The following is a 12,759-nucleotide window of genomic DNA, read 5'->3' as shown; positions in this document are numbered from 1 at the left end:
TACAAATACCAGGGGTACAGCCCATGCAGCAGATGCAAATGCCGCGTTTTCAGTCAGTATCAATGCAACCAGTGCAGCAGCAGATTCCTATGGTGCCTAGACAGCAAATGCAATTACCCATGGCTCTGATGAGACCGCAACAGGTGATGCTTTCTCAGCAGGTCACAGGCCAGGTAACCAATCAAAATAACACTGTGCAACAATTCCCATTACGAGGTGAAAGTGGCATGAATGAGGATTGGTCAGATGACAGCTCAGACAGTGAAGAGTGCAGGCTTGCAGCATCTTTAGAGGTGGATAAGAGAGGCCCATATGTAGAGGGAAAAGTAATGGGCTATAAGGTTTCATTTTTGGTCGATACAGGAGCTACACGCTCTACAGCAGTGTTCCCCAACCCCCGGGCCGCGGACCAGTGCCGGTCCGTGGATCAATCGGCACCGGGCCGCCCCACTGTGGCGGGCGGTAAATGTTTGATAATTTTTCCGTGGCCCGCTTGTCACACAATGGGACAAGCGGGCCACGGAAAAATTAGCAAACATTTACCGGTCCGCGGCGATAAAAAGGTTGGACAAAACTGCTCTACAGTTCGAAGTGCAGAAGTCCCGAGATTACCTCTCTCAGGGCGTACTATACGAGTGGTTGGTGTGGCAAACCAGTACCTGACTATTCCGATTACTGATCCGGTGCAGGTTGAAATTGGTAATTTCCAAGGCCTGCATAGATTTGTTGTATGCGATTCAAGCCCAGTATCCTTACTAGGAAGGGACTTACTATGTAAGACAAAATGTTCAATTACCTGTTCCAATGATGGAATAGAAGTACAAACAAACAGCGACGATGAGGGAGATGAGAGTCAATACATAGAGGAAGGAGGAGAGACAAATGAAGACTACCCTTTGATTACTTTATTCCCAATGCATACTTTGATCGACCTACCTGTTGATTTACAAGGGACCGTAACAGAGAAAGTGTGGGATTTGACTGGGAAAGAAGTAGGGTTGATAAAAGGAGTAGAACCAGTCAAGGTTCAGATAAAGCCGAATGCAGTGTTCCCACAAGTACCGCAATACCACATGACCCAGGACGTCCTCATTGAGGTGTCACAAATAATTGCAGATTTTCTCAGACAGGGAGTCCTGAAAGACGTTTTGAGCAGTCCGTGCAACTCTCCCATTATGGGTTTGAAGAAGCCCTGTGGGAAAGTTCGAATTGTGCAGGATTTGAGAAAAATAAACGAAATTGTGATTAAATGCTGCCCTGTGGTACCTAACCCAGCAGTAATAATGTTCCAGGTTCCTTGTGATGCTGAATGGTTTACTGTGGTAGACCTATCACAAGCATTTTTCTCGATACCTCTTCATGAAGACAGCCAATTTTTGTTCAGTTTCAAATTCCTGGATAAGGTGTACAGTTGGTGCAGAATTCCTCAGGGGTTTTCTGAGTCACCATCCATCTTCAACCAGATATTGAAGAAGGACTTGGAACCTCTTGTGCTGCCTTTTAATTCGACTCTTGTGCAATACATTGATGATTTGCTGATTGCATCCAAAACCAGAGACAGTTGTAAATATGATACCATTGCATTATTGAATCATCTGGGAAAGAATGGACACAAGGTGTCTCCCAGAAAGTTGCAATACTGTCAAAAAGAAGTTAAATACTTGGGACATCTGATTGAGAAAGGGTCCCAAAGAATATCAAAGGAAAGAATAACAGCTGTTTTGCAGATGAATCCCCCAATAACAAAAAGAGACGTCAGGATGTTTTTGGGAATGGTGGGCTACTGTCGCCAGTGGATACCCAACTTCCTGATCATCTCAAAGCATTTAATAAAATTGACAGGAAAAGAAGTCAAGGACGAGCCATATACAATAACCTTGACAAAAGAGGAGCTTGAATCATTTCTAGAATTGAAGGAATGCATGTGCAGGGCACCAGCATTAGGAATGACTGATTATGAAAAAACTTTTCTGTTGTTCTGTCATGAACGTGATGCTTGTTCTTTGTCTGTTTTAACACAGGTCCACGGAGATGCAAATCGCCCTGTAGCATATTTTTCAGCTACCTTGGACCCTGTCGCAGCAGCCTTACCGGGTTGTTTGCGAGCAGTTGCAGCAGTTGGTCAAAGCCTTTCACAATGTGAAGGCATAGTCATGGGATACCCTCTGACAGTAATGGTTCCACATTCAGTTGAAATTCTGTTGACACGAACTAAGACACAACACATGACAAATGCGCAACTCACTAGATATGAGACGATTATACTGGGGTCACCAAATGTCACACTAAAGAGATGCACTGTGCTGAATCCGGCAACCTTACTTCCCAATGAAAATACAGAAATCAAAGATGGGGAAGAATTTGAGCATGATTGTCTTGAGGTGACTGAGCTCTGTACCAAACCTCGCCCAGACATACAGGATACCCAGTTAAAAGAAAACGATTGCATTATGTTTGTTGATGGGTCCTGTCTAAGAGATTCAGCAGGAACATTGAGAGCCGGTTACGCAGTATGTACCATAACTGGCATTGTCGAAGCCTCCTGGCTCGAGAAAGTGTTTTCTGCACAGGTGGCAGAATTAATAGCTCTTACAAAGGCATGCCACGCAGCTGTAAATTTAAAAGTCACTATCTATACTGAAAGCAGATATGGATTTGGAATTGTGCATGATTTTGGCCAACTTTAGTCACAAAGGGGTTTCATGACCTCCTCTGGTTCTCCTGTGAAAAATGGCAAACAAATAAGAGATTTGTTACATGCGATTCAGTTACCTCTTCAAATTGCCGTGATGAAATGCAGTGCTCATACCAGATCACAAGATTTTGTGTCCATGGGAAACAGTTATGCAGATCAGGTCGCAAGATTTTGTGCATTAAATTGTATATTGTTTAAAGAGCAGTGGGAATTGTTACCACAACCTGAAAATGACACGAGTTTAAGTCTAGCATTACAAGTGGTTGATACCTTAGATGAACTGAAAACATTACAAGATCGCGCTAGCAAGGAAGAAAAACGTTCCTGGCAGAGAATGCAGTGTGTACAAAGGGCAGATGATCTATGGGTTTCAGAAGAGGGAAAACTGGTTCTGCCAAATAGTCTTTTGCCACAATTTGCCCGGCTATACCATGGGCAGGCCCATCTAGGAAGGGACGCCATGATCAGATCCTTTAAGATTGATTGGTTCAATCCAAAATTCTGACATGCCGCAGAAATCACTTGCCACAGGTGCGTCATCTGTCAACAGATGAATGCTGGAAAAGGAACTGTGGTAACTTTGAGCCATATTGGGAGAGCTGGAGGTCCATTCAACAAAATGCGAATGGATTTTATCGAAATGCCTGTTTGTGTAGGATTGAAGTACATGTTGGTGATTGTGTGTGTTTTCAGTCATTGGATTGAGGCATATCCCACACGTAGGAATGACAGTCTTACAGTTGCAAAACTACTACTCAGAGAACTGATACCAAGATTCGGGTTTCCGGTTTCTATAGAATCAGATAGGGGGAGACACTTCGACAATGAGGTGATTAAACTTCTGTGTGCCGCACTCAACACTGAACAAAAGTTGCATTGTAGCTATCGCCCTGAAGCATCAGGACTAGTTGAACAGATGAATGGTACCTTAAAATCAAGAATAGCAAAAATGTGTGCTGCAACAAACATGAAATGGCCAGATGCTTTACCTCTAGTACTGATGTCTATGAGAAACACCCCAGATAAGAAAACGGGACTGTCCCCCCATGAAATCCTCATGGGCAGAGCAATGAGATTACCAGCGGTACCTGCAAATGCACTAGTGAATATTACAGATGATATGGTGTTGGATTACTGCAAAGGCTTAGCTGACGTGATTCGCTCTTTCTCTCACCAGGTGGAAGCTAACGCGTTGCCACCAATTGGCGAACCTGGTCATTCTCTGCAAGCTGGAGATTGGGTGGTTGTCAAGAAGCATGTAAGAAAATCGTGTCTTGAGCCGCGTTGGAAGGGGCCGTATCAAGTAATATTGACGACCACCACTGCTGTGAAGTGTGCCGGGGTTCCCAACTGGATACATGCCAGTCACACAAAAAGGGTAACGTGTCCTGTTGAAGAGGAACTTGAAGTTTCTGGTACAGCAACTTCAGGAAGAGAAATCTCAGAGTCAGAGATCAGTCAAGAAGGAACTGAGACTACTAGAGAGCCCACTGAGAACAGCCTTGTCCCTCAAACTGTCAATGAGTTTGAGAGAGGTGACAGAGTGCCTATCTTAGTCGAGGCAGCAGGAGAACTAAGTCAAGGAGAGGTCCTCCCAGAAGTAGACGAGTATGGGTTAGAGTCCGAACTCAGCATAGAACCAGAAGACGAAAGAGAAGGGGAAATTGTAAATACAAATCGAAACGTGTCAGAGTCTCCTGAACCAGTTGCAGGTCCGTCAAGAGAAAACACCATATCACAAGAGGAGGGCGCTGTCCAACGTCCTGAAGGGAAACATCGAACCAAGACACATAGAGGCGATAATTGGCCAGACAAATCACATCCTAAAATAAGAGAGGTATCGAATGACACAATAATAGAAGAAAGTGATACTTCACAAGCAGATGATCTGAGTGAAGGAGAGCAACAAGGTGAACGAAGGCTAAAAAGAAAAAGAATAGCAAACAGAAGATATACAAGTCCTGAATGGGCATATGCTACAACCTCTGAATGGCAACAAGAATTCTTTGCATTCTGTTTTGATCGAGAAGTACCAGGCCTATATTACGGTACCTGAAGATATTTAAAGCAAAACTCGACTAAAATTGAATTTGTGAAAGCTGAAAAGAGAAAAGAAAAAGACTTTAGAAACTACTGGAAGTGACACTAAAACCGGATTTGACTTTAAAGAAACCTGATTACGACAAGCTGCTAACCGGAATTGACGAAAAAGGGTCCTGGAGTGAGTGAAGACGCTGTAATATACGCAAATAATTTTTTTTCTTTACCTTTTTTTTTCCTCAAGTTGATTGTTGAACTGCTATTCTGATTCTATACAAACATGGCTTACAGTAGCAAAGGAAGTAAAGTGTGTGGTTGGTTAGGTCTTATAATAGGTGTTGTATGTGCAGTAATGATTTTGGGAGTGATTGTGGGAATGCCATGGAGAGAGAAAGAAACTATTAATGCAACTTTGAAACCTGAAACTACCACTACTAAACTATCACCGTGGGAGAGATTTGAGCAAGACGCAAGACATATGCATGAGGGAACTAATGCAAAAGGGGAACTTTCTACTAATGTCTTCTATAGCTTATTAAATGAGTATGTGGAAACTATGGATGCGAAAGATTGTTATGTATGTACTAAAATCCCTTCATCTGTGCAAGAGGGAGTTACTTATCACAGCCTCCCTCTTACTTATGGAATTAGTTGCAGTTTGCTATTAACAAGATTCTATAATCAAGAGCATGTGCAGTACTTTTATTCAAACTTAGATGTTGTGTTTTCTTTTGTGCCTGTGATTGAATTCCTAAATAAATTAGCTAAAGAGCATGATATTAAAATAGTTAGAGGATTCTTTGAGCCAACACTTACATTTGGAACTGCTTATGCACATCGCAATAATTTGACTTGCTTATTATCTCCTGTAGAGAAAAGCTTTTTAGATCACACAGATGATAGACGCAAAGCACTGAAAGAAAGGTTAGAAAAAGGACTAGAAAAACGTACTTATGCAAATGATTATGCTTACACTGCAATCAAAACACAAGGCAAACTAGCTATAGATGCATTACACGTAGGTAGGCTCTGCATATATAGACCAAAATCTGATCAAGACAATTTGTTTGTAGGTACGAGTGAATGTAGGCATGTGTTTTTGTTTCAGAGTAAATGGACCTTTATGTTAAATGGACAAGATCCAGCAATCCCTGGAATCTATTATATTTGTGGACTGAATGCATATTACCGTCTCCCTAAGGGATGGTATGGGACATGTTATTTGGGAATAGTATTTCCAAAGATATACCAGATTGATGACCTGAAACAAATACCTAAAACGTCTGAATTACAACATCCTAGACAAAAACGAGAATCAGTGGCGGCTGTCATTGGTGATATATTTGGAGCCATAATCCCATCAGTGGGGGTTATCTTAAATTCTATGAAAATTCAAAAGTTGTCTACTATTGTGGATAACATGCTGACAAATTTTACAGGAGCTATACTACTGATGGATACTGAACTTGCTGCAGAAAGAGCTATGACTCTTCAAAATCGGCTTGCTTTAGACATTCTTTTAGCAAAGAGTGGAGGCGTTTGCAAAATGCTTAATGAGCGTCATTGTTGCTCATTTATTCCAGATAACAGTAAGAAAATTAGAAGCATGCTTACTAACCTTACCAGAGATAGTACAGATTTGAAGGATTTGAAAGAACCTGGTGTTTGGGAGAAATTTGGGAAAGGAATTGCCCGAGTGGGAAGCTGGTTTACCAATATTTGGAATGGGGTACTTGCAAAAATTATGATGGGTCTATTAATTGTTTTAGTTTGTCTATTAGGATTATGGGGGGCATGTAAAATCAATGACAAAGTGAAAAGAAATTGGACTAAAAGAAACAGAAGAAATGAAGAAAGTGAAAGAGAGAAAATGTTCAATGAAATATGGGAAAGCTCACATAAGGGGCAAGATGTTGAAATGCGTATTATGCGCAAGGTGAAAAATTTAAATCAAAGAGAAAGATTGTGTGATGACGAGCGTTATCAGAGGAGGGACTGAGAGAGCGTAGTTTAAACATTACCTATTTTAGATGTGAAATGCTTATATTAACAACGCTAATATTATTCATTGAAACGTATTTTAAACGTGGAGAGTTTTTTTTTTCACATGCATAAACTAATGTCGACTGTAAGGAATAATTGCTTGAATTATGACTAATTGAATATATTAATACGTACGATAATTGCATTTTATTAGAATCCATAAGCCTTAAATTAGCGCGAGTCGAAAACTAGCTGTGTAGCTCTCATATTAAAGCATATTTTTCTGTTTCTCCAGTGTGCTGACTTGCAAAAGGCCATGACCCATCATTTGTTCTTTTCTTCGCTTATTGTATCATTGACTGTTATACTTTCATCCACATGCTAGTTGCTTTAGGATAAAATTGCACGCTTTGCAACAAATATGGACACTTTCAAGGATACTGAACCACGGAAAAGAGAACTCTTGATCCGAAGAACGTGCCAGAAAATGAAGTAACCCCAGATATGCCACCTACGAAAGACGTCAATTATGAAGACCAATCAGAAGAATGTAATTTATCGTAGAATGACAAATGCATTACTTAATGTATAATTTGATAGGTTACAGATAGTGGGGTGTAGTGACTATCCAATAGAATTTTGGGGGAAAGTATTATGAAAAAGGGATAAAAACTCATGACACAAGAGACTAAGATCATTAGGTAGGGAATGATATCGATTGCATCCAGAAACTCAGTCACTCTATTTGGTGATTTGAGACTTAGACAAAACCATCCTCACCCATAGACTGCCCCATTACACTTTCTTCCTTATGAGGGAAGTGTCCCCTGGTATTCGATTAGATAGATTGACGGCGATCTAACTGATGTCCTGAAGACGAAGACTGATCTTGTATGCTGACCTATTCCGAGGAGGGTAAATTATGTTGTTGCTATTGAAATTCATTTATTTGCCTTTTCTTTCTAGGTACCAACTGCTGTGTATTTTTGATTAGAGACCTTAGTTAGATGTTTTCCAAATTGATGTTCTAAATTGTTTGCATGAAGTCCAACATGCTGATGCTAATTGTGGTTAGATGAGGCATTTCATTTTGACTGACGTGACTGACGTGGTGCTATGCTGAACTAAACATATATGAGGTTTTAGGCGTCTAGATTTGTTCATCTTCATATTACTATCTTATGACTGTGATCTTTGCATTATTACCATATTGTGACTATGCTCTTTTGCTTCTTGGTTTTGAGATTAATACATTTGCTATTAGATTGTAATCAATAGGGAATAAAATTCACAAAACTTCAGTAAGGTGTGGTTATTCATGATTGAAAGGTCACGGTTGCGCCGAAGGTTTACTAATGTCTAAAGTGAAATATATTGTGGTGATAGATGTTGACAATATTATTGATATATTGATCAGTTATCTCGTCTTACGGTGTCTCACCACTGGGTCCAAAGATTCATCGGCCTAAAACGAGTCCTGATGTGTATAAATTAACATAGAAGGACTCGTTATCAAGTGCATATATAAAAATCCAGTAGAAACCAACAAACACATTTAGAACCTGGGAAAAAAAGCACACCGGCACTCAATTAAGAGCACAACAACACATAAACCAGGAAAGATCGAAGTCAGACAGAATAATTGTCTAAATCTAGAGGAAATCATTTAAGTTATTGGCAAACTTGAAAAAGTTTGCTTATTGCCTTATGCTCAGCCTCACTATTGACCAACTCTGGACGTCTCTGAGGCAACAGAAACGTAGAGATTATGACCGGTTCCTAGTGACAATTAGGTTCCGAGCGATTTTATAGAAGTGTATATATTTTCGTATTGTCAAGCACACATACAAAGCAAAGAACAGAAAAAACGCGTAACCTCGTGAAAATCAGTGCAACATACAAACCAAAGATCAACAACGGTAACAAAACTCATGTCACCTCAAGTACTTACATGAAAGACATGTTATAAACAAATACATGATTGTAATACATGTAAATACAGACATGCCAACAAAGTATTTTATTTCGAATTGTATCGGGTCCATTTCTCACTCACCTCCTACCCTTCGTCCCGGCATCCTTACGCTCCTCCATGCTAGGGTTTCAGAATGGGACTTGAATGCCACTCTAATCTCAAAGTACAACAGGGCGGTGCTAATAGAAGACTGTCAGGGCAGCACATTGCTGCTTGTGTGTGGGGCATCAGCTGACAAGTAGTGAAAACAGAGATAGGACATGAGCTGGAGTATCCTATAAGGTACGAGCCGGTAGCCGCCATTTTAAGGAGGAAATATAGGTGATTGTGCTGTCAGTCTTAATGGTAGATCGAGACACAGGAGCTTCTGAGGGTGCTGAAGAATTATGAAGAATCTTAAACTCTATTTTCTAAGCAAAATAAAAAAATATAAGCTCCAAAAGTTTGCTTTTGCTTCTATGACGTTTGCGAATGTTAAAATAATGTACTATGAATTTTACGAGTCGCGAGGAAACACCTGTCCGTTTTCCTAATAGTTTACAAAAATATTTTTCCTTGTATTGGATTTCATCTGAAGCTTACTCCCGGCGCCGTTTGTACGCCGATGGAGAACATAGTAGAAGGCTAGAGGGACCGGCTTGTACGTATTTTTCCCCGTGCGCCCCCTGCTGGTGCTGTAGACTAATTAAATACATTTTATTATCATTTAAAGGTAGGCATTTCATGTGCACAATCACTGCGTGAGTATACCTTTCCAAATACACGTTTGTAGTTTAAATGCAAACAAATACATCCCTTCCTTGAGGTCAGCAGTTTAGACCACTTCTCGATTTTGAATAATAATATAATAGGCTCAGAGTTGAGAAGTGTAATGAGCTGGTGCTTCCTTGGGCACCAAAACCAACTTCCACCACTGTTACGCACTGCTGTTCAAACTTGCATATCAAAAACAACAAGTGATGGACGGAATGCTGAACATTGTCAAACATTCACCCCCAGTACAGTGATCTGGGCCTAAATCCATCGTTTTTTTCTGCCCATGCCATTCCAGTTTGGACCCAGCCATATGCAAATCAGTCTTGACCCTGTTCCCCAGGGGAACAGTCCAGCCCGAACTGCTGGGCCAGGTCTTCCCTGGACTGGAAACAAGCATCCTGGGACCGGTTTCGGGGTTTCACCCCTCATCAGCCAGGCTAGCTTGAATCCAGTGGCATGGGAAGCACGGGACCCACGGGAATGCTGAACATTGTCAAACATTCACCCCCAGTACAGTGATCTGGGCCTAAATCCATCGTTTTTTTGCTGCCTATGCCATTCCAGTTTGGACCCAGCCATATGCAAATCAGTCTTGACCCTGTTCCCCATGGGAACAGTCCAGCCCGAACTGCTAGGCCAGGTCTTCCCTGGACTGGAAACAAGCATCCTGGGACCGGTTTCGGGGTTTCACCCCTCATCAGCCAGGCTAGCTTGAATCCAGTGGGATGGGAAGCACGGGACCCACGTCTGGGCATACCCTTCCCACTTAGGGTGACAAAGCAAAAACAACAAGTGATGGACAGAATGCTGAACATTGTCAAACATTCACCCCCAGTACAGTGATCTGGGCCTAAATCCATCGTTTTTTTGCTGCCCATGCCATTCCAGTTTGGACCCAGCCATATGCAAATCAGTCTTGACCCTGTTCCCCATGGGAACAGTCCAGCCCGAACTGCTAGGCCAGGTCTTCCCTGGACTGGAAACAAGCATCCTGGGACCGGTTTCGGGGTTTCACCCCTCATCAGCCAGGCTAGCTTGAATCCAGTGGCATGGGAAGCACGGGACCCACGTCTGGGCATACCCTTCCCACTTAGGGTGACAAAGCAAAAACAACAAGTGATGGACGGAATGCTGAACAATGTCAAACATTCACCCCCAGTACAGTGATCTGGGCCTAAATCCATCGTTTTTTTGCTGCCCATGCCATTCCAGTTTGGACCCAGCCATATGCTCCGCCCATTCTGTAATCTCTCTTTGGGCTTCAAACCACGCCCATGTCACATCAGTCACTTACATTGGTTTGTGGGCTTGCCTTTTAAAATCCACTTGCTTTCATTTGTGAAAGGCATGCATACGTCATGCCTTTTCCGGTGTTTAGCCCACCTACACAGCACCGGTAAACTACTAAAAACATGCGAGGCTCGAAGTTTTCAGCCTGGGGTCCGGACTACTTTATCAGTTTATTTTCCACGCAGCGCAATCGCGCTGCATTTTACGTAGTGCGATCGCACTGAGTTTTTTTTTTACAACACTAATAGCTCTAACCTCGAGCAAATGCGAGACCCGTTGCATTGAAAATGCGTGTTAATTCTGAGAGCATGTTTTCAGAAACCTTTCTTTAACAATAATTTTCTGCCCTTCAAGAACAAACAACGTACATATGGCAAGTATTTTTTCTCAACGAAGGTTGGCAACCAGGGATATCAGTGAAGTCCTTTGCCCTTATAGAAAAAATAACATACAAATGGACAGTATTTTTTCTCAATGAAAGTTGGCAACATTAGACATCAGTGAAGTCCTGAATCTATTCTGTGACCCTATGTGGAGCAGCACCAAGTGTGCTCTCATAGGACAAACCGTGGACTAAGGGCCCTGTAATGGGTTCAGAACATAAAGTGGTGGTGGCAGTGTAACATGTTTTGTGAATCCATAGTTTTGACCTGGCCCTTTTACCTGTTTCACTAAAGTGGAGGCCTACTGGCACACTCACCTAAAGTATAGCTCGTATATGCTAACCTAGAACCTAGCACTAGTCAGTATCTCAAGTGTATCCTGTTAGATGGTACATGCATGGTGTATGACAGAACCAGAATAATAGAAGCCTGCGGGATCCATTTTGTGTACCCAAACAGTGGCCTTGAGCACAAGCTGGAGATGAGGTTGTTTTCCCAGTCAGTGGAAGTGTATTGATGACTCTCCTGGAGCTGAAAGGACAGTAAAGGGGCGGAAAAAGGCGACAAGTCTCCTATAGAAATTCAAGGAGGCCTTTTGCTGAAAGGAGCTGCTGATTAGTGCTTCTGAAGCACTGCCTTCTAGGAGATGATGGGGGTGAGGGCTGGGACTGGTATCTCTGTTGTTCAAGGTGAAATAGACCCCTTAGTTGAGGTCAGCCTTTTGTCTTTCCCCTGATCATTCTTCACTGTGGCTGATGCCAACCAGATGCAGAAAGCAAGAACCTCTTTGTTCCCCTATTATGGATGATCATGATTTGTGACGACCTTACTGTGAGGAGCATCAATCTACTCAAAGCCTGAGTCTATAAAAGATACCGGAAAGGAGACCCACTCCAAGACGGCACCGGAACAGTAGATAGTTGATTCACATTTTCTTTCTGCTCTGACTGTTCAAAAGTGCCATCACCCAGACACTTGTTGTTCCAGCTTTAAGTTTTCTGTGACCAAGGTAATGAGTGTTCAGCAGAGAGGGTAGACGTCTGCCTACCCTGCAGGAGTGACTGTTCAGGAGAAGTGAGTTGCAGTGGGCCCACAGAACAGAAAGACTGCAAAGAGTGATCTGTGTGTTCTGTATCAGCAGGCCCCAGACTCTCCGCTATGATTGGAGTTGGGAATTGCAAAGTTTGGCATGACCTGAGCTGCTGTGCCCAAAGTCTGACTTTGCAGCATGCCATAAGGCGCACTGCACCAAATTGTGATGCTGAGACATGGCTTCAGCCTCTAAATTTGAAACTGTGTCGTGACCTGACCACTGTGCCTGAAGTACCATGATGTGGTGTGTCCTGAGCTGCTGCACCCAAACTGTGAAACACTGTCCAACTTGAGACTTTAACATCACCTGAGCTGTGGACCACAACCATTCTATAAGATCAGTTCAGGGATTTACTTTTGTTTAAGCTGACCCGAGTGGGATTGCACTGAACACATGCTGGAAAAACGATGAGAGATCCAGCACATCCCCAATCATCTAAAGACATGACTACGGAGGAAACTGCAAATAACAGTTGGCATGCACTCAGCCCACAAGGCAGGGAGCATGTGAAATGAGGACACATGCTGGTCCCTGGAAGTACCAA

The 12,759-nt window shown here is 42.3% G+C and overlaps 1 protein-coding gene across 1 annotated transcript in view; it reads right to left on the bottom strand.

Moving 5' to 3' along the window:
- The window catches only part of ABCD4 (ATP binding cassette subfamily D member 4), a 221,057-nt gene extending 212,121 nt beyond the window's left edge, over positions 1–8,936 (bottom strand). The window contains exon 1 of the mRNA XM_069208499.1: positions 8,775–8,936. Coding sequence (XP_069064600.1) covers positions 8,775–8,812 — 38 coding nt within the window. The 5' untranslated portion in view covers positions 8,813–8,936. The remainder of the gene's footprint in view (positions 1–8,774) is intronic.
- Between the last annotated feature and the right edge of the window lie 3,823 nt (positions 8,937–12,759).

The sequence above is a fragment of the Pleurodeles waltl genome, chromosome 9 (assembly GCF_031143425.1).
Source record: "Pleurodeles waltl isolate 20211129_DDA chromosome 9, aPleWal1.hap1.20221129, whole genome shotgun sequence".
In the NCBI taxonomy this organism is placed as follows: Eukaryota; Metazoa; Chordata; class Amphibia; order Caudata; family Salamandridae; genus Pleurodeles; species Pleurodeles waltl.
This window is presented reverse-complemented; position numbering and strand designations above follow the sequence as displayed.